Source organism: Terrapene carolina, unplaced genomic scaffold (genome assembly GCF_002925995.2).
Source record: "Terrapene carolina triunguis isolate 2854851 unplaced genomic scaffold, T_m_triunguis-2.0 Scaffold113, whole genome shotgun sequence".
NCBI classification, from domain to species: Eukaryota; Metazoa; Chordata; order Testudines; family Emydidae; genus Terrapene; species Terrapene triunguis.
Genome location: NW_020664464.1, coordinates 10,764,255 through 10,791,433, shown reverse-complemented (window position 1 = coordinate 10,791,433; position 27,179 = coordinate 10,764,255). Strand labels below are relative to the sequence as shown.

The window sequence follows — 27,179 nt, the reverse complement described above, 5'->3', positions numbered from 1 at the left end:
GCGCGCGGAGATTGGTTGCCTCGCGCGCCCGGGTCCACCCCTGCAGCCCCGCTTCGCGCCTGGTCCCGCAGCCGCCTCTAGAGGGAGCAGCGCCCAGCGGCCGCGCTCGCTGCTGCTCCGGCTCCTCTCACTTCCTCATCGAGCCCCGGAGACTCGCTGCTGGGACAGCCGCCGCCGCTCCGCCTTGAGCCCCGCGCCCGCTGCAGAGGAGGGGCGCCGCCGCCGGGCAGGAGACGGGACCGGCCAAGGGCAGTTTGCGGGGAGGCGGAGGAAGGGGTTTCCCGGCTCTGTGCTAAGCCAAGCCGCCGCGATGTCCAAGCCGCCACCTAAACCAGCCAAACCAGGTAAGGGAGCGGCCCGTCGCCGCGCTCCTCCTCCACAGGAACAGCAGCCGCCTTGCACCCCGCCTGCACTAGCATTACACGGGCCCGCACTCAGAGCTCGGAGTTCGGGCTCGGGGCTAGGCACGGAGCTGGGCTCTGACACGTGGGCGATGTTTTTCTTGTTCCCTTTTCATTTGTCCGGTGCGGGGCCCCCTTTGCGATGTGCTGAAGAGGGGGTGGGATGGGGAGGCTGCTCTGGCTGGCAGAGCGCCAGGGCGGTTATGGTTCCAGGGCGAGGGGCTTCCTTTTTATCAGGGACGTGGCTCGGGCTGTCACTGTCAGAGCGCACTTGCTAGTAGCCGAGGAGAAGTAGGAAGTGAGCGGAGCTAGTCCCTGGTGAGGCTCTGGGGAGAGGAAGAGGCAGAAGCAAATGCAATTACTAGTGCTCTGGGGAATCATTTTACAACCCTTTTTAGCGAACTCGGTGCTGCATTACAGTTGCGGAAGGACGGAAACAAGCCTCGGTTAAAATGCTCTTCTGCTTGCTGAAGAATCTACAACATATGCACCGAGAATTAGTCTGCAATTAAGGCGTGTCAAGCTAGAAAGTTGAAGTTGATTGTCACTGTGGTGCCTCCACGTGGGAAGAGGTGTCCTAACAAGCACCCTCCTTGGGAACAGTTTTCCTTACTTGCAATAGCATTCTGTGATTTAATACTTGGTATAAATCTGAGACTTGCTCCTAAAAAGACAAGATTTTTTTCAGTCATCATTACAAAAAAAAATGCATTACAATTGTGACAGTAACTGATGAAAGGTCAGAAAATGATTTGTGAACTCTCAAGGCGTGATTGGTAAAAGTGTGTTGAAATTGCCAAAGCACAGAAGACTATTTTCTTCCAAAGCCTGAAAATACAGTTTGTCCTCTGTTGACTAGAGCCCTAGATAAGGATCAAGAGCTCCATACAAAGTATGATCTATTGGGATCAAATAACTTTTAAAGTGCTTAGAGTTGTCACCCTTAAACTAGTGTATTTTCTGTCATTTGCAAATATGTGACAATATCCTGTTGCTTACATTTCCGTTTAGGAAAAGATGCTATCAAGATGATTCAGTGCTTAATTTGTAATGAAAGAGGTGCCGAGGCCGGAGCAGTTTTGTTACTTTCATAACTGACATAGTAAACCCAGAAGTGTCAGGGCTTTGAACTGCCAAGCCTAGAAGTGCCCGGGCGCAGCTCTGGCACAAATTAAGCATTGATTACATCCTAAATCTAGTTTGCTGTTAAGTAGGGAATGGTCTATTTCTATTTTAAAAAATGCTAACACTTTACTAGTTCTTGTATTTTCTAAAATAAGTGTGTGAAGTAATTGAGGGTTTTATATATGTTACAGCTCTTTTTCTCCTTTTTAGACTTAGATAAAATACCATTTTTAATTCTGTCATGTAATTTTCTTTTAAAAAGAGGAAGAAATTAACTACACCAGTCTGGATGCTTATGCAAAGGAAAGTTATCTGGTGACTTAAACTTCTTGCTAGCATCTCTTTTAAAAAGAGAAATTGAAAGCTATAATACATGCTTGGTTTACTCAAGGAAGTGGGGTTTAATTATAAAACATATACGTTTTGTGAAGGAATGCATATTTACCAACGGAATCATGGCTAATGAGCCACCATCAGTTTTGGTTCTGTTAAAATTAATAACAAAATTGCCATTGAACTTAGAAATCGTCATATTGGATCAGACCTACAGTGTATCTAGTCCAGTGTCCTGTCAGTTTTCAGGAAGGTGCATGAAATCCCACAGAAAACTGAGGTGGGATAATCTGCCCCCATGAATGCCTCATCCTACTCTTTAATAGGTGGAGGGTGGTTAAGCCCTCAAACATGAGGTTTTCTATCCCTTCCAATAATCTTTTTAGCATTAACTGTCAAAACTTGGGATATTGCTATCTATACAAGTGTCCAGTCCCTCTTTGATTTTTTTGTGAAATTATTGGTCTCAATGATATCCTGTGGCAGTGAGTTCTAGTCTAACAGCTTTGTTTGAAAAAGTATTTCTTTTATCAGTTTTGACTTTGCCACTTCTCAGTTTCATTGAATATCCCCTTGTTTTTGTGTTTGGAGACCGGGAGAACAGAAGCTTCCCCTGTTTATCTGAATGGAAGAAGGAAGGGCCTCTAGGCAGGAGATGATCCTTAACCCTTACACAAATTTAATCTAACTAAACTCCCGAGTAAGGACCGATTTCCTGAATAATTTGCAGGATCTAGCCTTTAATGTAGTTGGAATATGCAACACATCCTTATTTAGGAGTTACAAAGTTTGTTTGGAAAAATTAACTAACAGATTTTTAAATGACCAGAAAATTCCATATTAAGTGCTGTAATTTGGGGGAGAATATACTGTATTTTTAACAGATAAGAGGTTGAATCCCTATTTTAAGTGCAGAACTCAACTCTAAAGTAATTGTGGAGCTGTGACTGGTGCCTCTAATAAAATTACCATGTGGTCACTAAAATATTTTTCATCTTCAATATCTTGGCCACTTACTATATTTCTTGAAATACTTAAAGTACTTAGTTGATATTGACGACTAAATAGCCAGTTTTTAAAAGTAACTTCTTTGCATTTGACTGTTTAAAGTCACACAAGCAAAACCCCTTGTAGGACCTGAAAATGGACATTCCCCTATCAAACTATTGCCCCCACACTGAACACACACCACCCATTAGGTATATAATTATTATTCATGCCTTCATCACCTCTTGGCTGGACTGTAGCAATACAAATATACCTGGGCATGCTGGCCAGCTCCAGCCAGCCTGGGTCAGGGTACAACACCGGGAATGGCAGGAGAGGGTCTGGGGGCAGAGCACGGCCAGGGCCACAACAGCTGCTTGGGGAAGCACAGCCTCCCCTAGCCTATGATACTCGCCACCCGTGGTCAACAGCTTCGCACATCTGGCACAGTGGAACTCAATAAGAATAAAGCTTGTCTGGGTGGGAAACAGAACTTTCTCTAGGACTTGTCCAAAAATTGAGGAACAAAACTCCCCCAGGAAGTAAGGGCCATTACAGACCTCACTTGTTTCCATTCCAAGTGTAAGACCCATTTCTTTGACCTTGTCTTCTCTAACAAACACATAGCAACAGCTATATTTAAAGAAGAAATCAATAATAATAATAAAAAAAACCCAAGCAAGAACAGCACAAAAAGCCCTACCAAGACAAGACACGCCACACACTTCTCTCTTTGGGGAGAGGAGGAGAGCACAAATGTGACAGATATAGACTCACATTGCTTACTGCCCTATGGAAGGCAGACAGATGATGTGGTGATGAGCACAGTAAAGAATAGAAAATAAAAATCAGCTGGGCATTTAAATGCCAGGTTTCAGCCTGTGACTGATTGCCCTTCCTTGCTGAATGCTAAGCCCCTTTGAAAATGAGGCTTAAAGAAAATGCTGATAGAACTGTCACTGTTTGTCTTCCTGTAAAAGATTATAGCTGAGTAAAATTCAGAGGATTCCCAGTAGAGTTGACCCAGTTTTAAGACCCAAGTGTGTATGGGTAATCTTTTTGTCTTTAATTAATTATATTAATCTTCTAACTTATCAGACAGGTTAGTTATAATTTGGTTTTTAAAAAAGGGTTTTCAATGAGTTTGTAATCTGTAGACCTATTTGTACAGATAAGAAATTATAAACTTAGATACTTTCTAAAGGGGTATTCAGAGAAATTTTTTAAATTGATTGAACATTTATAAACTTCTTAATTCTTGAGAGAATGCCTTGTGCAGACAGTTTTCACAGCAATAACTTGGCAGGCCATTTCAGGGAGAGGCTGTCAGTCTTTTTTAAAATGTATTGAGAAACCATTTTTATATGAAGGCTATATTGTGCTTTTCATCTCGATAAGGCTACTTGTATTAGCCTATAATACTATCATTGTCCTATGAATCTTTGTTTTGTGGTTCTAAATGTTCCAAAAGGTACCCACTCTTACAAAGAAGTAGATGACATATAAAACTATGAGGACCACACCCAGAAGTATAATTTACTTGGCAATGGGATACTCTGTAGCAATTGTTCTCCCTGTGGAACACCTCCTGATGGTGGTTGGTCACACTGTGCTGGGTTTTTCTTGTTCAGAGCTGCTAGGTGTTCAGTCTGTAAAGCCAGGCAGGCATAAGGAATAGCAAGCCTAGCTACCTCTACTATGGGCTGCTACTACATAAGTGAAATAGAAAAGAAAACAGGAGCTGTCTTCAGGTATTGCAGCCATCACCAGCAGAGGAATGTCCAGAAAAGCAGAGCAGAAAGAAGAGACAGACCACGTGGCAGAGAAGCATTTCTAGTAGATGACAGAAATTGAACAGATGGGAGGAAGAAATAGTTGACTTTTTTTAAGAAAGAAAGAGAAAAATCGCAAAGATGATATCTAAAAATATGTAAGCACTCTCCTAATATCTGTGTTGCATATATGCAACAACTGTAGTTGCCACAGGGATGTTATATGACTGCAAATTGGCCGGGGGCTGAACCATAAAATAATCTATTAAGAATTAGGAAAATAGTTTGAGAACTCCAGGAAGAGGGGGGCAAATGAAGGTTACTTTAAAAAAAGAATCGTAGACAAATATATATAATCTTTGCTTAACATCTGAAAGTTTAGTATTGGACAACAGCTGTGTATGTTTAGTAATCCTGTCAGTAATCTATTATAACTTCATTTGGCATGTAAAATCTGATGCTGCCTCCCTCCGCCCAATCACCTCCGACTTCATGTTCGGGCATCTCTGGTCTTTGGGAAATCATATAACATGTTTCTCAGCTGGTTAAGCAGAGAACCTGGTTCTTGGGTCAGTGAAAAAGGGACTGCTGTATTTATTTTCTTTTATCCCCTGTGAAAACTTTGCTATCTCTACCCTGTATATGCTAGGAAGCAAGAATAGTACAATGTGCCCTATTCCAGATATGTCTGTTCTTGGCAATTCAAATGAGGTGAATGGGAGTAAGATGAAAATTTCAGTTATATTCGATAGTCAACACTATGCAAGTATTGGATCCTCCTCTTTCTTTCAGCTGCTCCATTCTATTCTCAAAACACATTGCCCTTTTCAGAGTTTAACATTTAATTTTTTGTGTTGAGGATGTTAATCCTATTTACCAAAATTGCAAACCTGACAAATTGAATTGCCATTGCCAGCTGTGCTCTTGGACTATGCGCTATGTCCACTGGTATTTCTGAATGAGAACAATACAGGAAGCCCTTGACTTTGACGTTCAACTTATGACGAATGGCACTTATGACGTTTCTGAATTGACCCCCTGATTCGACTTACGACAGTTGGTTTCGACTTTATGATGCTCTGTCCCGCAATGGAGTGTATTGCAATTCTGAGTTCCGACTTACGATGCAATTTTCAGGAACCAATTGTGTCGTAAGTCCGAGGACTGCCTGTACATAGATCTGTGGCAGACTATGTGTGCTGTTAACAGGTAAAAATCCATTACTTCTACATCCTCCAGATTAAATTACTTCTGTTGTTTAATTACATAGTCACATAGGTGTACAGAGCACTTCACAGAGGAGAGAAGAGGCCCTGCCCCAAGAACCTTACAGTTTAAAATGAGATATTGGATAGGAAAGAGGGATGGCAAGAGGAAAACTGAGGTATACAGAATAAGGTTATTCGGTCATTTGTGGTGTAACGTATGCATAGGGTTAGTTCCTATTTTTAACAACTTTTATAAGTGTTAGTTTTTTTAATGCAGATAAATGCAGCCACTAATAGGTCTTCACACTTGCAAACAGGATTGTAAAATATCAGTACTGAAACTGATAAGATTCTTGTTAATTTCATGGTTGAGCTAAGAAAAGCTGAAGAAGAGGCACTGGATCAATCTCATTCCCCAGAAGGGAACACTGCATTCATTCATACTTGGGAAGTCTTTGGAACCAGAGGAATTTTGTTGTTTTTGTTTTTTAAACAAATGCTTACATTCTGGATTCACTGATAGTTTAGGGCCCCTTGCTAGCCAAAGAAAACTTTCTGCTAGCCAGACATGACTAAGAAAGTGGATTTAAGGAGCACTGTATTGCTGGGTTGGTTTTTTTTGTTTGTTTTAACACACCGCCACCACCACTACCTTTATTATATTGAGCAGCTTACATAGGAAATACGAACTGATATTTCCGGCCCCAGTCTGGGCAGTCATTGCACTTGGGTGGACTGCCGTGCCTGTGCAGAGCCTAGCTCTATGTAAGTGCAGTAATCTGCTTGCATACCACAGATTGCAGGATCAAGACCTCTGTGAATAAATGAAGTTTCCAATATTAAACAGTGGGACACCTGAACCTCACTTGTAAAGTTATTTGCAAATAAATCTTATGTTAAATAACTTTTCATACCTTTTCCTTGAAGTTATCCCAATACTGTTTGTTTTTAAAAAAAACTGTTAAAAGCTTCTGGCACCTACAAAATTTGAGGTGCTGATTGATACAGTATTACTGTAGCTAAGATGCTCTATATAGGCCACCATTAGCAAACAGATATGCATGGCCTTCCATTTTGCAAGTTTATCTATATTTAATCAATCTCTTCAACAGAAGACTCATCCAGACTTATGCATTCAGTGGAACAACTTGCATTCATAAGTCTTTGCAGCATCAGGATATTAAATATCCTGCATTAAATACTGTGATGGATGCATTAGAAATACCTATGATAGACCTTGGTAGCTTTGCTAGGGCTAACAAATTAATTTCCCTAAAGTAGTTCCAATGAAAAATTTCAAGCAGTTGATTTGTGTCAGTTCTTAATACTGAACCTTTAAAATCCACAAAGAAGAACTATTTTGCATGAGTCTGGTGGTGATAAAAATGAGACAAGTGATACCCAAGATCACTGGATATAGAACAAGCAGGTTCTGTGTAAAATTCTCCAAATGGCCTTACCACTGCATCTTAATTCTGATGTGCAACATCTCTGCTATACTAGTTCTGGACCTGAGAGATTCATGAGTTCAGATTGCACAAAGTGGGAATATTAACAGGGTGTCTGCAGCAGGGTGGATAAAAATCAATGATTTAAAAAAAAAAAAATCAGATTTACTTTTTCCCCTCAAAAATAATTTTATCAAAAAAAAATCCGATCTTAATTAAAACTCAAAGATATCTCATCATGGAATAAGAATTATAAATTCTAATTCTATAGTATCAGACAATATATTCATGTAATGTTTAAGAAAAGTTTTGTATATGAGTTCCAATAGTTCATGAATTAGGGACCCAATTTTATGGGGTTCCAGGGGCTTCTGTATAGATTACTTGGGTTAATCTTTCCATCTACCCAATGGGACTCAGTGCTCAGTCTAGAAGATACCATCAGAGATGTTTAGTTTTGCAGTTCTAAAACTGTGGATTTGTGTCTCCAGAGATAACAGCAAACATGTTTTTAAATAAATAGAGGTGAGAAATAACAGACCTCAACCCTGTTGTCCCTCTGCAAATTTGTGTACACAGAGTCAATCCCTTACCTCTCTCTAAAAGTGCAAAGGTTCAAAAAGTTCAATGAATAGAAGATTGTTGGGGGCGGAATAGATCTGGACAAGTAGAAGTAGTCTGGAGAGAAATGTGAGAAGGGAGGGGCAGGCAATAGAAACAAAAGTGAAACTGTTTGAGCAGCATATTCCAGAAGTCTTGAGCAGGGCCGGTGCAACCATTTAGGCAAACTAGGCGGCCGCCTAGGGCGCCTAGTGGTTGGGGGTGCCTAAAAGCCCGCTCAGGCAAGGAGGTGGAGTGGAAGTGAGCTGGGGGGGGGTGCCCGCAGTAACGGGGGGGGCACACAGGGGAACCGCTCCCCGCCCCAGATCACCTCCACTCTGCCTCCTCCGCTGAGCACACAGCCCCCACTCTAAGTCTCCTCCAATCGGCGCTGCAAACCTGGGAGGGGAGGAGAATTAGAGCGGCGCCGGTGTGCTCAGCGGAGGAGGCGGAGCCGAGGTGAGCTGGGGCGGGCTCCCCGGGCGGGGTTAGCTGCCGTGGAGGGTTGAGTAGCTGCTGCGGGGGGGACTCCCCGGGTGGGGGGGGGGGGGGCGGGCTGGGTTAGCTGCCGCGGGGGGGGGGGGTTGGGTGGGGGGGGTGGGGGGCACATGGTAGAAGTTTCGCCTAGGGCGTGAAACTTCCTTGCACCGGCCCTGGTCTTGAGGTCTTTCTGAGTGTAGCCTTCATTGATTTGAGATCTACCATACCATTCTCTTATTAGAAGGGAAAACCTATAATGGAAGCAGGCTGTAAAAGAGACCCAGTTTGGGAATAAGAACCGTTCAAGAAATATATGTTTGCTGATCTTTTAAGAAAGACACACCAGTGAACTGGTGGAAGTCACTTAAGCACTTGGATTCAGAGACTGTTGAAGTGATAATCTCACTTTTAACAGCAGTAGCTTCTTCTGCCAGTGCAGAAAGAATATTTTCTTCCTTTGGACTAATTCATTCCAAATTGAGAAATCGTTTGGGACCTGAAAAAGCAGGAAAACTTGTTTTTCTTTTCCAGATTATGAACAAACAGGAAAATGAAGGTGAAGATGACTGAGTTAGCTGCAGAAGCCAATATTTTAAGTTTCTCATGTTGACCTGGTTGACAGTCGATTTAATTATTTTTTAATTTCATTTAACTATTTTAGTTAAAAACAATGTTAACAAAAACAAACCTGATTTTAAAAAACTAGAATGTTTAATAAATTCAAAAATTCATATGCTTGTTTTGTTAATATTATATGTTTACTGTTGAAGAAAAAAATCCAGAATACATAACGTTGTTGTTTTAGTTAAATACAATTATTTAAATGTTTGTCTGGTGATGTTCTCCTCCTAATACAGCCTGGCAAGAAAATCCTCCAAATATTAATGATTAATCTGTTGAATTGGAGAGATAGTTCACCTCCCAATGACTTCATAAATATCTGCTTCAATTACCTTTGGTAAATGAAATAACCAACAATCATTCATTTTCTGATATAGCTGTAAAACTAATCGGAAAAGTTTTCAAAATAAATCACTTTAAAAATGTATAGTGTGTACCTTCTAAAAATGAAACCTACATCTATCTCTGAGTTGTGAAGAATGTGTATTAAGTTTATAACAACCAACAAGAATGCACTTTTATGTAGAAATCCATGATTAAAATCGAGTCTTCCTGACTAGTGATTTAAATCAAGTTGATTTAAATCAAATCCACCCTGGTCTGCAGTGTTGATTAGGGACTCTGGAAAGAACACTTCACTTTTCTCCTCACTTACCCGCCCCCACAACCTTTTGTTTAGAGGCAAATCATTCTCCTGCGCAATTACTTCCTTGGCCATGGAAATACCTCACAAGTGTTCCAAAATCCATGTCACCAACTCATCAGGGAGTTCTGGGAGACGAGGCATGCAGGAGCTACTGGATCTAGTGTTGTTCTGAGGCCTGGGAGGTATTCCTTTTTTCCCTACCCTCAGCCCCATGAATATCTAGAGCAGGGGTGGGCCCGGGGACGGCATCCAGCCCTCCAGACGTTTTAATCTGGCCCTCGAGCTCCCACCGGGGAGCAGGGTCTGGGACTTGACCCGCTCTGGCACTCCAGCCGGGGAGTGGGGTCGGGGGGCTTGCCCCACTCCGTGTGGCTCCCAGAAGCAGCGGCATGTCTCCACTCCGACTCCTACGTGTAGGGATAGCCAGGAGGCGCTGCCTCCCACAGCTCCCATTGGCCGGGAACAGCGGCCAATGGGAACTGCATGGGTGGTGCCCGCGGACAGAGCAGTGCGCAGAGCTGCCTGGCCGTGCCTCCACGTAGGAGCTGGAGTGGAGACATGCCGCTGCTTCTGGGAGCTGCTTGAGGTAAGTGCTGCCCAGAGCCTGCACCCCTGATACCCTCCTGTGCCCCAACCCCCTCTCCCAGCCCTGATCCCCCTCCTGCCCCCCAAACCCCTCGGTCCCAGCCCAGAGTACTCTCCTGCACCCTGAACTCCTAATTTTTGGCCCCACCCTAGAGCCCGCACCCTGAGCCGGAGCCCTCACCCACTCCAGCACCCCAACCTCCAATTTTGTGAGCATTCATGGCCTGCCATACAATTTCCATACCCAGATATGGTCTGCAGGTCAAAAAGTTTGCCCACCCCTGCTCTAGAGCATGATCCAATATTTATGCTGTGTGTTGGGGCTAGGATTTAGCCCTTATTACTCAAATCAATTCTAGGCACCTGCTCCCAGATTTTGAACTGTGCCCAGTGAAACCTAATGGGTGGAAGGATGATGATGACTGTATGCCAATCTCAAGGCCCATGATTCTAGAGCCAGCCCAAGATTAGTTTAGTCCAGTGGTCCCCAACCGTTATCGTCTGGCAGGTGCCAGACGAAGAGCCACGGAGGACCGTGGCGGCGGACGAGCATCTGCCGAAATGCCGTCGACAAGCGGCAACGTCAGTAGGCGTCACTGCCGACAAGCAGCGTCATCCAGAGGCGTCGCCGCCGAAATGCCGCTGATTTTCGGTGTCCTTTCGGCAGCAACGCCTCTGGATGACTCTGCTTGGCGGCGGCATTTTGGCAGATGCTCGTCCGCCGGCCAGTACGTGGGTGCATTTAGATGCCCCGGCAGGCACCATGGCGCCCGCGGGCACCACGTTGGGGACCCCTGGTTTAGTCCATTAGAAAATTAAATAAGCCTGAGAGCATAGAGGTGCTGCATCAAATCTCCCTACACCAGGTGCTAAAATAGTGATTTATGACACTCAGGGTATCCCTTTAAGCTAGTTAAGATGGCTTTCTGGCTATTTGGTGTTGCCACAGCAATGCAAAGCAGTCACAGTAGTAGCCAGAATCAGGTCCCTGGAGTCCTATTTTCCTGTGGGAGAATATGAATAATTCTATCAGTGGGAACTGTTTGTATCCTACAACAGGAGAACTGGGCCTCTGATTTCTAATAGAGTTGCATCAACTCACCCTGCCATGCACCAGCTCCATTAAATATTGTTTATTGCTTTACTTTAATGTTCATTTTCTAGTCAGAAGAAATAAACAACTTCCCAGGCTAACTTGTGTTTCTTCTACTTCAGAAGCAAAACTTATTTTAAGCAAATAGAGTTGATAGCTTTCCCTCCCCTTCCTCTCCGGAAGTTCAGCCTCACTCAGATGTTGAAATAAGTAGCTTCGCACATAAGGGATAATTTTTTTGAGGGGTGGAGTTGAAGAAGAGGAAGACAGGGAATGTGTTAGTAGTGAGTGTAATAGAAGAGGGGATTGTTACATGGTAGTATGTAAAAACTGCAGGCTGGTACAGAAGAGTTGGAATTGGGGGAAGGAAAGAACTGATTAGAAGAACCCTAGTGTGAGAAAACTGTAGCCTCTTGTCAGGAAAACACTAGGCACTTATTTAAAAACAACCCTCCATTAATACTACTGCAATTAAAACAAATTGCAAGTTACTCAGAGGAAAAAAATGCTTTTTCTAATGTGAGAATATTTCTCTTTTTTAATTACATTATAAAACACAAATAAAGTTTTGTACTCATCTTGCTTGTTTGTAACAGAACATAGTCACAGCACTTCAAAATGCTGCTTCTAATTTGCCACTGCAAGCCCTTTAAGGATTTCATTTTTGTAAACTGTATTTGCTATTCATTGTTGTCAAACAAACCAATTTCTTAGTTGGAAAGGGAGTCTTAGAAGTCTCTATGAGCATCATGTTTCCATGCCTAATAGTAGCATTTTATGGGAGCAGTAATCCAGAAAGGCTCAGAGAGAGCCAGATTGGCCTTATGTGGTTCAGTTGTTTCCTTTAACTTAAGTAGCAGAAGCAGGTCATTGATTAGAGAGCATCAGTAGTTAAACAAGTCATTTACATGTTCTATGATAGACTCACACTTTAAGACCAGAAGGGACCTTCATGAACATGTAGTCTGATCTCCTGCACATCACAGGCACTCCTGTAATAGGCCCATAACCTCTGCCTGAGTTACTGAAGTCTTCAAAGCCTGATTTAAAGATGTCAAGTTCCAGAGGGGGAAAAAAAAGGAACAGGAGTACTTGTGGCACCTTAGAGACTAACCAATTTATTTGAGCATAAGCTTTCGTGGGCTACAGCCCACTTCATCGGATGCATGCAGTGGAAAATACAGTAGTAAGTGTGTGTATATATATATATATATATATATATATATATATATATATATATAGACACACACACACACACACACACACACACACAGAGAGAGAACATGAAACAATGGGTGTTACCATACACACTATAAAGGAGAGTGATCAGTTAAGGTGAGCTATTATCAGCAGGAGAGAGAAAAAACTGTTTGTAGTGGTTAACACCCATTGTTTCATGTTCTCTGTGTACATATATATCTTCCTACTGTATTTTCCACTGCATGCATCCGATGAAGTGGGCTGTAGCTCACAAAAGCTTATGCTCAAATAAATTTGTTAGTCTCTAAGGTGCCACAAACAAGTACTCCGCACAGACTAACACGGCTGCTACCCTGAAAAAAGTTCCAGAGAATCCACCATTTACTCTAGCTCAAACCAGCAAGTGACCTGTGCTTGAGATTGCAGAGGAAGGCCAACTCCCCCCGCAGGGTCTCTGCCAATATTACCTGGGGGAAAATTCCTTCCCACCTCTAGATATGGTAATCAGTTAGACCTTCAGCATGTGGGCAGAGGTGATACATGGGGGGGGAGGGTGGAGGGGATGGTATGCAGGGTCAAGTGCTGCCCCAGATTGGCCTGCCAGGGGAGGGAGAGGGGTTCTGTCGTCCTGCTGCACCTGCACGTCCCCCCAGCACGCTCAGTCCCTGTCAGTCGGGGAGGAAGTGCAGCTTTGATTTTTTGAGCTAGATCTGTAATGCTGATGATGTATTGTGCCCTAAGGAAGGGAGAAATATCTCCATTCCTGTGTCATTAATGTTTTTTCTCTTCTTTTTAGGACAGGTCAAAGTGTTCAGGGCCCTGTATACATTTGAACCCAGAACTGTAAGTATTTAGGTTTTCATATCACTCATAGAACAGAGTGATCTAATTGCGTGGGCTAGTGCTTCAGGACTCTAAAAAAAGCATAAACAGCCTTGTTACACTGCTATATAAATAAAAACTAAATGATTGGTTTAACAGAGCTATAACTAGTTTCCAATGCTAAACAAGAATTCACTGTCCATTTCTTACTCAAGCTCAGATTCCTCAACCTACAACTTCCATTAGGTAATGCTGTGAGCCCTGGTGTCTCCTTGGTACCACATGTCCACAATAGAGGATTAGCAGATTCTGAGACTTGGGCTCATTTATTTTTCCTCCTCCCGAAGGCAGCATAAAAAAATTCAGCAGGATGCTAACCCTCTGCCCCTCCATCGTGGTTGCAGGTTTGAGGGGCTACCATTTCTTGCTCCTTGTCTATTCCCATTTAATTAGGTTAATTGGATTGGTAGTTAAGAGAGAGAAACATAAACCAGGGCTCCCCTAAAAAGTTTGCCATTTAGTACTCCTGCTGAATAAGCACATCTTCTGAGCAGCCTTTGCCAGAAGGGCTATATGGAGTCCTGCCAAGAACTTAAGGTGCCTTTCCCTGGCAGAATCCCCAGGATAAGAAGAGTATTTTTGGAAGGTTTCTGTTACAATCAGTAAAGTGGCAGTACAAGAGTTAGTTGTCTTTTTGAAGTCTGCCTCCTTTAGAGTAGGTGTAAGGGTGTTAACGAGGCAAATAGGAGTGCAATTCACTGCCAAAAACCTGACAAAATTAAAGTTTATTCAGAGTGCCTTGTACCCTTCCAGAATGTTAAGTGTGATTATACTCAAGCCTCTGAAAACTAGGAAATAGAGTTACAGGATAGCAATTTTCAAAACAACTGAAGCATGTGTGTGGTTTTTAAGAGCACTTTGAAATGTTGGCTCTTAAAACCAGAATTTTTGCTTTCAGGAGGAGTCACTGCAGAATGCAGGCAGAGAGCAACTAATATCCACACCTCATGTTCTCAGAAAGCTGCCGAGATCAACACTTGAACTCCTAGTACATGGGTGCTACTTGGGCATTTCTGAGCCATTCATTTACTGTGGTGTCACACTACCTACAAAACATTGATTTGCAGCAGAGTTCCTGCCTGCAGCATAAACACAAATGACTTTCTGTGGCTTGGTGCAAGCCAAACTGTAGATCAATTTTTTATGCCGACTAACTATTCAAATATTGCTTTCCAACTGGGCAGTGGGTGCCAGATGCTAGCTGAGATCAATACCAAGGGGATGGTTATCAGTTTGGGGAGGATCACAGCCTTAGTTTGAGTCCCAGGTAGGCACAAAAAGTTAAGATATTATTTTAAGTTTATTTTAATGTTAAGATAATATTTGGGGGGGGGGTGAGAAATCTGTATCTCAGGAACCCTTTGCTCAAACAACCTCAAATTTGGAGGATCCTATCCTGGATCCCCTTCATCAGTTTCCAAGATATTTACTTGCACTATGTAGATTTTTAGAGCATTTAGAAAATTGACTACTAAACGATAAGCTGTCAACCTTAATGATAAGGGTGTGATATCCCCACTATAACACCCTAAGATTTCACACATATGCCTTCCTCTGCTTTTCCCTTCTCCCCCCAAAGTCAAGTTGTTGAGATGTCTTAGAATCTTTGGCATTTCCTTCTCCACACTATTTTTGTTTTTTAAAAACTCGATTGCATGTCATCAGTACATAGAGATAAATGACAGATTCGGTTTGCCCCAAAATGTATTGTGTAGAAGAATTAAAAAACCCTAGTTACTCCCCATTCCACTTAAATTGTTGCATTCAATCCATGCTAGGAAGATGACCAGCTTCCTCTTCTAGTGTACATGCCTCATACATTACTGCCTGTCACATTTCTTAATGTAGTTTGACTTGCCAAGAATGTAAATGACTAGCAAGCAGTTGACTTGATACTGGAGATTTTGGGATGGTGCAATATTACCACAAAAACTAAAGGTGCTGTGCTCCTTTCATGTACTTGTTTTATCTCTTCACACATTTATGTAATTTTTTTTCAGCCAGATGAGTTGTATTTTGAAGAAGGGGATATTATCTACATTTCAGATATGGTGAGTAACATTATTTCAGTAGTGGTGTCACATGTAGACTGACCTAAGTTTAAAATGCAATAGACTGTTTCTTAATTTTTTTTTCCCCCCCTTCCCCTCCAGAGTGACACAAATTGGTGGAAGGGAACCTGCAAAGGCAGGACTGGACTTATTCCAAGCAACTACGGTAAAGTCTAGAATTTATTTTTCTCTTCGTTTACATGTCACTAAGTAGAAATTACTAGATATGATTATTTTTTGGACACTGGTAACAGTGCTGCAGTTAAGGGTCCAGTATCAAAGTACATCAGAATACTTAATCAGCATTTCTCAAGTACCTATCACCACCATAGGTAGGCACTGTATATCGGTTATAAAACAAAAAACACACCTGTGGGACTGTCCAGACATGCAGGCAGTTCTCTGTCCTACTTCTTGCTTTAACTATTGGTTTCCCACTCTGGTATGCTGTCAAGTTTTGTTGTGGTTCTTTGGGAAATGCTTTGACTAAGGGGTGATCTTTGGTGGTGGTAGGACTGACTACTCTAGATATCTTTCTTTGTGGAGGAGTTCAAAAGGCTACAGCTGGTTCATCTTGGAACCCCTTCAGTCTATACATGTCTGTCAAAGGGCATCTCTGCCCTATAGCACCTCCTTCTGGCCAAGAGGCTCTTTAGAGGCCTGCCTGAGTTTCCCCTTAACTCAAGCTCCCTTAAAGTCTACTCCAGTGGCTCTCAGCCTTTCCAGACTATTGTAGCTCTTTTAGGAGTCTGATTTGTCTTGCGTACCATCAGGTTTCACCTGACTTAACAACTACTTGATTACAAAATCAGATAGAATACAAAAGTGTCACAGCACATTGTTATTGAACAATTGCTTATTCTCTCATTTTTACCATATAATTATAAAATTAATTAAAATATTGCACTTACATTTCAGTGTATAGTATGTAGAGCAGTATAAACAAATCATGGTCTGTATGAAATTTTAGTTTGTACTGACTTCACTAGAGCTTTTTATGTAGCCTGTTAAACTAGGCAAATATCTAGATGAGTTGATGTTCCTTCTGGAAGACCTCTATGTACCCCCAAGGGTACACAACCCCTGGTTGAGAAGTTTAGATAGTTAAATTGGACTGCAGGAGGGGATTTTTTTTATTATTAAATCCTGCACAAAGTCTTTTAAAAATAGAACTCAAGCTTACACTGTCTTCATCCATGAGTGTTTGTCCTCTCTTTAAAGTTCCCTTCTTTCTCTTCAGTCACAATCTGGGCACAGCCCTTCCTCCCTGAGGGTTTGTCTTCCTGTGTTTTCAGCACCTCTTGCCTGGAGTTAGGCCTTCTCCCTGTTCACTCAGGGTCCTGCAGGAGCCTTCTTACTCCCTGCAGTGTCTGCAGGCATCTGACAACCTATCTGTCTCCTCCTTTGTAAAGTCCAGGTGCCTCCCCTTAAAGCCCAACTGGGCAGTAGGCAATCAGTCTTGGTGCACTGAATCCTGCTCCCTTTCTTGCAGGGGAAGTCACTCTGTGACAGTATCTTTTAAATACATGTGGTAGACAATCAACTGCTGTGGTGGCTCTGAGAAGATGTCTGAGATAGCATAAGCCTGTTGCTTTAAAGAAATTTATAAATCAATACCAGAATCTCTAGGTGACTAATAATGAATAGGGAGCGAATACATATTGCAGAGTACCAGTGTATTGGGTTTCCTGTGCTTCTTTCTACTTAGGAAATGGACCACTGTTTTGTTTACGACTTCTTTGTGAATGTCCTATTTAACCCATAGGTAGAGTGGGCTGCAACAATCCAGTGTCTTGGTGACAAAGGCATGTCCTATTGCGATGGTGCTGAGCAGTTCCTCAAAGTCTTTCCTTGTTCAACTACCACCTGAGTCACAACCTCTGAGCTTGCCTACCAGCTCAAGTCCCATTCAAAATCCAGCTGGAGGAGGTGCCCACCTTATAACTTTTATCCCAGTGGTTACATCAGTCACCTGGAATGTGAGAGACTCCGGTTTGATTTCCCCCTCCCTGCCACAGGGGGAAAAGGATTTGAACATGGGGGGGTCTCACCTCTCCAGAGTGTGCTCAAACCACTGTGCTATGGGATATTCCTAGGTGGGGATCCCTCAGTCTCTCCTGTAGAAGCTGTTCCACGGTGCCCAACCCCATCCCTAAGCTACTTTGGGGCATAGTACATTGGGCTGAACACTGATGTAAACTTAGTATGGATAAATGAGAGACAAATTGCAGGAGGTCCAATTCAGGGTATATGCCCTGATACACATTACGTCTTCACTACCCGCCGGATCGGCGGGTAGTAATCGATCTATCGGGGATAGATTTATCGCGTCTCATCTAGACGTGATAAATCGATCCCCGAACGCGCTCCCCGTCGACTCTGGAACTCCACCAGGGCGAGAGGCGGAAGCGGAGTTGACGGGGGAGCCGCGGCCATCGATTCCGCGCCGTGAGGACGCGAGGTAAGTCGATCTAAGATACGCAACTTCAGCTACGAGAATAGCTTAGCTGAAGTCGACGTATCTTAGATCGATCTCCCCCCCCCAGTGTAGACCAGCCCACAGAAAGCATACCTATCCTATGATCTTGTGCTCCATCTGCTTGACCTGCAGAAGCACAAACTGAAAACCAATGTAAATTTTGAGAGTACTGATAGTAGGGAGATATTAAGTGCCATAATAATTGCATCATCATAAGGAATTGAGGGGGGAAAATAGTCATTACAAAATAATGGGGAAAGAAATTGGCTTCTGAGAGAAGTACAATCCATATAGAATAAAAAGAAGAGTTCTACTTCACATTGTATAGTGCTTTTAGTGTACTGTAGAATTAAGAAATTCTGTTTGCAGAGTGGCTAAGATACAATGATCAAATTCCGCTTTTTCCTCCATATATTAACAGCATTTGTGTGTATAATCAAAGAATCTCGGATTTGCATTTTTACTTTGTTGAGGATTAATTAAGTACTTCAACCTATGAAACAGTGTAGTTATAAACCACTGTTTGGGTGATATCATAAATGGAAAACTCAAAGAAGGTCTGGATAGGACAGAGAATTTGACAATGGAATTGAAATCCTTTCATGTAAAGCAGGGACCCCTACCACCACATTCCTCAGAATACAACTGACATGTCCCGAAGTTGCCTAATGCTTGCACCTCAGTTTTTCAAAGACAAGCATTCCATTTGCAACCAACTTCCTGCTGCACTGCTGTGGAGTTTCATTAGCTTTGCCACTTCCCACAGCAATAGCATAGCACCCAAGGACAACACACACACTTGCTTTACCCTGGGCATCTGGAGCTCACCCTTCACCACCTTCTGATCTTCACCAACACCAGTCAATGCTTTCCTCCCCATTCCAAGTCTTAGCTAGAAAGAACAGTCACAGGAAATGCAAACTTCAGAGTGCAGCTCACTAGATGCTGGTGGTCAACCATTGCAGTCACACAACAGTCACTTCACAAGCTTACATTAGGCTAAGAAATACCATGTGTGAAATCCTGGCCCAGTTGAAGTTAGAGGTAATTTTGCCATAGATTTCCAACAGGGTCAAGATTTCATCCTGGGACCTCGAGCTCAGTTCAAAAAAAGGCTGTGGAAGCTAGTGTGCACAGGAAGTAGAACAGTCTCAGTGACCCACCATTCTTGACCCCACTTTCACAAGAGACAGGAAGACCACTAACCTCAGCACTTTCAGAACAAAATGCAAAATCTACTTCTGTACACTAGTCTCTCGGACTTAATTAGCAAGAGTCTGAAAAAAATAAAATACAAAAATCTTTACTATGAGAAACTGATCAGAATTTGTGTGTTTCATTTCAGTGGCTGAACAAGCGGAGTCCATTGATAACCCATTGCATGAAGCTGCCAAAAGAGGTGGGTGTGGGTGTGTGGTTTGGACTGTGATACCTTGGACTTCTCATTTCGAGAATTTAAAATTTTGTAATGCCAAAAGAAGTCTTTTTGTGGTTTGTGTATGTGTGCCAACAAAGGCATTTTATTTGAATTTTAAATACTGAATGTGCTGCATATTTTGGCTGGTTAACCTGAATATTTTGAATACATTTGGTATCTAAATTCTGCAGCATTGAGTAGCAGAGTGTGTGTGTGGGGGGAAGCGGGGGACGAGGTGGGGGAGGTAGGGAAATCTGTTTACCAGATTGTAAATGGATGCAATATATAATGTGTTTGTCCTATTCCATCACTGATTAGCTTTTAAGGTGGGGGAAAAATTGTCCTCTGAACAAGATGTTTAATAAGTTGGACTATTTTTCCCCTCCATAACCTGTAGCAATAACTAAATTACTGCCAAACACTGTTTCTAATGAATCGCTAATCAAAAATTAAGATCTAATGCAACATAGCATTCATACAGAGCTAAATGCCTTTAATGGTTCTGCTACTCAATTTGTTTTCTATTTGTTTCAGGAAACCTGAGCTGGTTGAGAGAGTGCTTGGATAACCAAGTTGGTGTAAATGGTTTAGACAAAGCTGGAAGCACAGCTTTGTACTGGGCTTGCCATGGTGGGCACAAAGGTACAGTATAACACTCCAACTCTACTGATTATGTTCCAGTTTTCTCTATTTGCTCGGCTAATGGACCAGTTACTACTTAATCTGCTGTAATCAGTAACAAAAAGTCTATACTCTTATTTAATTCAGGTTAGCAATAAATAAATAAAAACAAGCCAGCAGAGAAGGGCTCAGATCTGTCAAATGTAATGCATGTTTTTAAAATGTGACATCGTTAAATCCTTTTACTTTAAAAGCAGACAGACATTCTTAATCACAGTATAATTATAAAAAATGAGAGATGAAATGCAGGCTGCTGAGGGGAAGAGCAAAAAAAAATGGTGTTTGTCACTGAGGTTTAGATATAGAAGTGAAACATTAATGTATTTGTAGTGCTTGCTCAGCAATCTTCACAGGCTTTAATAATATGGATTTTCTCTAACTGATTGGGTTTAGAGCCTTTCTCTGTGCAATCCTGACTTCAGTGCTGTACTTGGAATATAAGAAAGCAAGTTTTGGTTTCATAAAGTTCTCTTTTTTTTCTTCATTTTATGTAGATATAGTGGAAGTGCTATTTACACAGCCAAATGTAGAACTAAATCAACAGGTAGGAAGTTTATCCATTCAAACATTTACAGTGCAGTTATTGTTAATTCTTAGTGCAGGCTGATTATTTTTTGCTGTGTTTTAATCCTGTTGCTTTTCCCTGTTACTCCACAGAACAAATTGGGAGACACAGCTTTGCATGCTGCTGCTTGGAAGGGTTATGCAGATATTGTAGAGATGCTACTGGCAAAGGGTAAAGTTCTTCACCAAGATTTCAATACTGTGTGTGGCAAAGCTGCTTCCTGTGTGTAAATCACTGCTGAGTTTGTAATTTGCATATTTTATAAATTTGTTTTCTATAATCTGGTCATGGTTCCTAGCTAGACCAGCATATCTTTGTAAACCATGCAAACCCTGGAAGTTGTCTGTGCAACAGGCTGACCTGTCCAGGGTAAAATTTCACCCTGCTGTGGAAGACAAAAATAGGTACCAAAACCCAGTTAAGAAGCAAGGGAGCTCCACAGCTCCTAAGTAGGAGCCAGATCCTAAGCCCACTGGGTATCTTTCTATTGACTTTGGATAAATCCCTAGATGAGCTCCCCATTGCCCTTTCCCATCAGTCATGCTGACCAGGCTACTTGTATGAGAAGTGATTTCATTTTACTGAAGGTTTTGCTAGAACAGCATTTTTGAACATAATTGGAATTTCTTTTTGTAAAGGGGCAAGAACAGATTTAAGAAACAATGAGAAGAAATTGGCTCTGGATATGGCTACCAATGCTGCCTGTGCTTCCCTGCTTAAAAAGAAACAAGGGACAGGTATTGTTTGTTTCTCACTTCTTTGTTCAGTTGGGACCACGGGGAGCCACGCTCTGACAGAGCTAGAGTTCATCAAAGCAACTCCATTTTGATGAACCACAGGAAACTCATCAGAACTCAGCTTCTAAGTCACCAGGAGGCTAGGGAGGTTGAGGAGCATGACTGTCCAGGAGGATCATGGGATTGGAGAGGGGGAAAGGAGAGGACTCCTGGTGGAGAGCAAAGGTGGGGGTCTCCTGTGGAAGCAGGGCATTCCTGGAGGATGGAGCATGATGGGAGGGAGAAGCGGGCAAGAAAGGGACCTGTACTCTATACTAGTGGTTCTCAACCAGGGCTCCAGGGCCCCTTGGTGGGGGCAGCGAGCTGGTTTCAGGGGTTCCGCCAAGCATGGCTGGCGTTAGACTCGTTAAGGCCCAGGACAGAAAGCTGAAGCCCCACCATGCAGGACTGCAGCCTGGGTCCCTGAGCTCCAGCACCTGGGGCTGAAGCTTGAGCAACTTAGTTTCGCGGTGCCCCTTGTGGTGTGGGCCCCCAGGTAATTGCCCTGCTTCCTACCCCTTAATGCCAGCCATAGCTTTTACATGGAGAAAAATAGTTGTTGTGGTATAGGTGGGCCATGGAGTTTTTATAATATGTTGGGAGGGACCTCAGAAAGAAAAAGGTTGAGAACCCCTGCTCTGTACTTCATGTGGTTAGCCATATGAAATGTTCTCATGGCTATTTCTCCCCCCACAGCTTATCCCAGAAGCAGAAACCACTCTTTTCTCTGTCACAACCCCAGCCTCCTGCTGGTTTGAGAAAGGGAGTTGTGCTCTATTGTTTGTCAGAATATAATCTTCCCACAACCCACCTATATCCCCACTCCCCTGACATATTAACTTTTTAAACACAGATATATATTCACATACACACACACACTGATACAGGGCAGTTTTAAAAAGCTTAAAGTTGGTTGTTCAGGATCAGGGAGGAGATAGGTGGATTGTGGGAGGAAGTAGAAGTGAGATGGGGAACCTATATGGAGTGTAGATGGGATGGAGAATGAGTTAAAAGGAAATAGGACGAAGTATATTTTAGCAATGCAATCTAACAATCTTAATTCAAAGTTAGCAACAATTTTGTTTGGGGGATAGTTTTATGGAAGCTTAACTAGGCAAGAAAGAGCTATTACAACCATCCTTAAATAATGTTAGTGAAACATCTGACAACTCCTTAACTTTGAGTATTTTATGTAAGTTAGGGGGTGGTAGCATAATACTCAATTTCCTGCAACATCAGAATATCTCATTTGTCAACTTGGGGTCAGAAAGAAACAGCTGTAACAGGAGCCACAGTTTTTTCCTCAGTTCCTATACATTTTTCTAGTGTGAATTAATCTCCATTAGAAGTATGTTTTTTATCTTCCTCTTTCAGAATTCTGGGATTCAAGCCATCTGCTACTGAATCCTTTTCTGTTCTAATGTCCCTATTAGTTACATTGCTTTTTTATTTTCCATCTCCAGAAAGGTAATCTTTATTTCTGGAATATTTCCTTCAAGACAACTGAGAAACAAAAATCACGTAGTTTTTCCTCAATATCCACCTAATCTATCACCAAGTTACCTTTACTCGCAAAATGTAATTTGTAATATTGTTTGCAGTTTTCATTTCAACGTCAGTCTTTAACTTCTTGCTCACTTCTCTCCTTTAAATTGATCTTCCATAATCTTCCCTCTTGTCAATAGGGTCACAGCTACATGTGTGCTTTTCTTTTTCCCTGAATTTCTCCGATCATTCATATTTGATTCTCTTCTTCCCCTCATATTATGTTTGTTTCTCAAATGCATATGCATCTATTGAACTCCTTGCAATTTACATTTCAGTACTTTCTATGTACTCTTTCAGGACTCTTCCTGTTCCTAGTATCAAACTATCCAAGTTTAGTTCTGCTTTCAGTATGTTCCCTATAGCATGAATTTGGCATATTTATAGCTTCTGTGGTCTGCTTTACCTCATTTTACAATATTTTAATTTGTGCAGGTTTTTAATAATGCATTTGTACTTAATGGCACTGCATTCAATTGGTTTATTCTTTCCATAAACCTTATTTTTAAAGCATTAGGAACCTTCTTCATTTGTTTACTTTTCAGAAGCTACTGTAGTAATGTCATATAATAACAGTTGTGTTTAAAAGTTTGGAGGATTAGGGGAGAAGAGTACTCAATATAAGAATATTTGAGAAATTTTGATGTTTGGAAAGTGTGATGCACTCCATAATAGTAAATTCAAGACATGATCTCTTCCCCAGAAAGTTTATACTATAATTCAGGCAAGCAAATACAGTTAGGGGATAAGTATTCAAATATAAGATTGCAAAGGGATATTAGAGATCCTACATTGGAAGGCTGTAGAAAAGGTAAATTTAAAGGAGATAAGTGGTTGGCAGAGAGCTGCAGAAAGAAAGATACTGAAGAGGAGGCAATGAAGGGAATTAGAAAAAAGAAATGGGAAGAAGATAGAAAGGCGAGAAATGTGCTGAGCCTGAGAATGAGAAGTTAGGAGGCTGACCTTGGTACAACCAAGTATTTGGAAGGGCCATAGCCCTTTGATAGATAAAGCTGTGTGGATATTTGTACTTTAAGCTGGGACTAAACCTTTATTAAGCAAGATGGTGTATATTCCCCACCTTTACCAGCCTAACTCTTGAGTATTAGATGGATTTTCTGAGATTTTTAAAACAAGTCCATTTGGGCTCCCGCAATTCCCGAGATCAGAGTTTAAAGTTTACTCACTTCTCAGTTACTCCAAAATATAAGACATGGGCTGGCTTACTAAGCTGTTTGTTTGAATACTGCATAACTTTAGAATTTATCAAATATATTTTGTTAACCAGTGTAGAACAGATTATGCATCAGTTATTTTTGATGGTGAATGGGTTGTACAACACAACTCTGCAGGATAAGTCACCTTTGAGGAAACAGACAAATCATTGTTGATTAGGACTGCCTTCCATTCCTTCACTGGAAGAGATGTAAATGAGAACCTCCTTGCAGGGCTCATCTCCTGTAGGAGAGGAATTCCTGTCCAACAACAAAAGAATTCCCCTTCTGTGCATCTCTTTAAGGAGCACAAGCCATTCTTCTTGACATTACTACATATCTGGGTGAGGAGGACCACTTTCCCAGTGTCCACTAGTCCTTTGCCCTCCCTCTCTGCTGTATCCAGTTTTCTACTTGCCATCTAGAAGCACAAGGTTTAGATGTGTTTTATACATGCAGTTTTTGAAAGTATAAATCCATGTCTAAAAACTAACACGTAGTCAACAAGAAGAAAACCAGGTGGGGAAGAGAATAAGGGAAAAGTGGAGGACAGGAGAAGAGAAAGAAAATGTCTTCATGGAAATTAAAGTAGAGGATGAAGACTGGCTTAGAGCCTTGGAAGTGAGCTAGGGAAACTTTCCCAAGTTCACCAATCCTATATTCTGTGTTTAAAACTTTCCCATTAGAGAGATTTAAATTGTGTCCAACTTTATTCTTCCGGTATGCAAAGCTTTTCAGGCAGCCAGGCTCCTGGAGCCTCACCTGAAGAACACTGAGCAGCAGGCATGTCAGTGTCTCTCATCAACTGAGATTTCTCCAACAGACGTATGCAAAGTTTGTGTAGAAAAGGTGACCATTTGACCAGCTCCTGGCTAGCACCTCACCTACAAATATCTTAAACCCTAGGAAATGCCCCCCATAGACACAACCTCTTCATGTAGAGTTAGAGTTGCTCAAGTATGTTTGCCCACAGCACCACAAATTTAAACTATTAAAAATTTTGTTATATGCCTGATTCTGTCCCTGGTTAAAGTAGAATTGTTTTATTTTCAGATACAGTGCGGACATTAAGTAACGCAGAGGAATACCTTGATGATGAAGACTCCGACTAACTTTCTTCATAATGTCTTAAGAACTATAACCTCTATTGCCTGTCATTCCCAAATCATATCTTTGCAACTGTAAAAAATACCTTATAGAGTAATGAAGTCTTGCAATCTCTCACTATAACATGTAAACAGAGAGTGAAATCTCTTGTGCAAGGAGAACCCACAAAGGCTAGGAAATGCAAAGTTTTAAATCAAAGTTCCCTTGAAATCATCAAGCTGGAGGTTGTATGCTGATCTCTTCCCCCCCATCTTGCTGTATGGGGAAGGGATTTAGCCCTCTAAACATGCAGGTGTCCCAAGATATCCCTGCAGGTACCTAGTATCTCTGCAATACACTCCTCAATCCTAGCTGTTTTCTTTGTCAGCATAGTTGCTCTCCCACTGGCAGCACTCCAAAGAATCTCCTTGAGGTTTCTTTCTTATGTATGGATAAGAACTTGCTTAAAATATTATGCTGGCAGGGTGAGTATTATTTGACAAGGGGAAACCCTGCAGGTAAGAGATGGGATAATGCAGTGGTGAATGGTCATCCCCTATCTCCACAGAGCAGGAAGAGACAATGTAAGGCTTCTTTTAATTTACACCATATGGGAGTTGGCGTGTGGGGTGAAATGGCAGGGGAAGAGCTGCCCTGAGAAGTTTCTCTGTTTACTATTATGGGCCCAGAGAATCAGAGAATTGTGTTTTAGGAAGGAACTCAACTTTGGACTCCGTGACTGGATTACTTTGCTGTTTGAATTGTATTGGTGTTGGAATCATTAGCATTGAAGTGAGGAGGGAATATTTTTCTGTTTATCCTGCCTAAGAATTTTACCGATCTTTTGCTTTTATTTTTAAAAGTGTTCTTGTTTTTCCTCTAAAGTACTTTACCTCAGAGCTGAAGTTTTTTTGAAAATATATATATTATATTAAACCAAAAGTGTTGAGAAAATTGCCTAATCTGAATAAATCATTTAAAACACTTGAAGTTATGGTCTATTCGTATGACTTCAGTAGAGCTGGCAAAAGTAAGTTAAACCACTACTTTTTAACCTTCATGTGAAATTATTCTTTAAAAGCTTCCTCCAACTGGAATACCTTCCAAACAGCTGTAGTCAAGGCAATAGACTATGCTGAGGAGTACTTGATAAATATGTTCTGTCATGAAGTTATAAATGGGATAAGTGTTATGTGTATGTATTAGCAACTTGAACAGTTCCAACACCACAATACATTTTAAAGCAAAAAGACTTGGCAATTTGTCAAATTCTTACCATCTTGAAAAACAAGTTGGGAAGAGGCAAAAAGATAAATCAGAGAATTGCAGAGAATTTCACAATTAACCTAGGTCACACCATGAACGTGTACTCTTCTATAAGAATGTTGGGTCATATTTCCTTTCAAATGTAGAGGAAAAGGTGGTGTTAGAACACGGGTTAACTATGACTGAGACAAGGACTGTCCTGTTCCACACTGTATCTCTGGTTGTGGTTAACTGGCCATAGAGTTCACCGCAGCCAGATAACCTGTTAGACATAGCAGCCCTGGTTTACAATGAGTGCTGAATCATATTGAACACTGAATTAGTTAACATGATGTGGGAGTAGTTGTTGCTTGCAATGATAACTCTGCTGGCTCTCTTCTCTTCTCCCTGACGCAGGACTTCTCCAGCAGAACCTGTGTTTGGTCATCCCCCTGCAAGTTGCTCAATTGCAGCTAAAGAGGAAACCTAGCAGGAGATACCATTTTAAGAAAAATCAGCTTCCACTCATATACCCCTGAGATTAGCAGCCTCCTATCAGAGTAGGGGACTGGCTGTTTACCTCCAGGCCCCTCTGGAATGCTTTCATGCAAAGCCACCATTAAGGTACATTTGAGGTACTAGAGAGGGAGGAATGGTGACAGACATTAAGTTGGACTCAGAAGCCTAACTTTAAACTGCATTGATCAAGATTTTCAAATTTCTCTTCTTAAAATAAAAA

The 27,179-nt window shown here is 41.8% G+C and overlaps 1 protein-coding gene across 1 annotated transcript; it reads left to right on the top strand.

Moving 5' to 3' along the window:
- Positions 1-106: 106 nt before the first annotated feature.
- On the top strand, positions 107-26,185 carry OSTF1 (osteoclast stimulating factor 1). Its single transcript, XM_024211028.3, has 10 exons — positions 107-344; positions 13,296-13,342; positions 15,382-15,432; positions 15,535-15,598; positions 19,257-19,310; positions 19,863-19,970; positions 20,504-20,553; positions 20,667-20,745; positions 21,213-21,311; positions 25,163-26,185. Exons 1-10 carry the CDS (start codon positions 311-313, stop codon positions 25,219-25,221), a joined length of 645 nt encoding a protein of 214 aa, XP_024066796.1. The 5' UTR covers positions 107-310; the 3' UTR covers positions 25,222-26,185.
- Positions 26,186-27,179: the final 994 nt, after the last annotated feature.

Bases quoted from the DNA above. Each gene is read 5' to 3' on its own strand.
- OSTF1 (XM_024211028.3), top strand. From the start codon at position 311: ATGTCCAAGCCGCCACCTAAACCAGCCAAACCAG. The intron at 345-13,295 runs GTAAGGGAGCGG...TCTTCTTTTTAG, and splicing joins ACCTAAACCAGCCAAACCAG to GACAGGTCAAAGTGTTCAGG. The intron at 19,311-19,862 runs GTGGGTGTGGGT...TATTTGTTTCAG, and splicing joins GCATGAAGCTGCCAAAAGAG to GAAACCTGAGCTGGTTGAGA.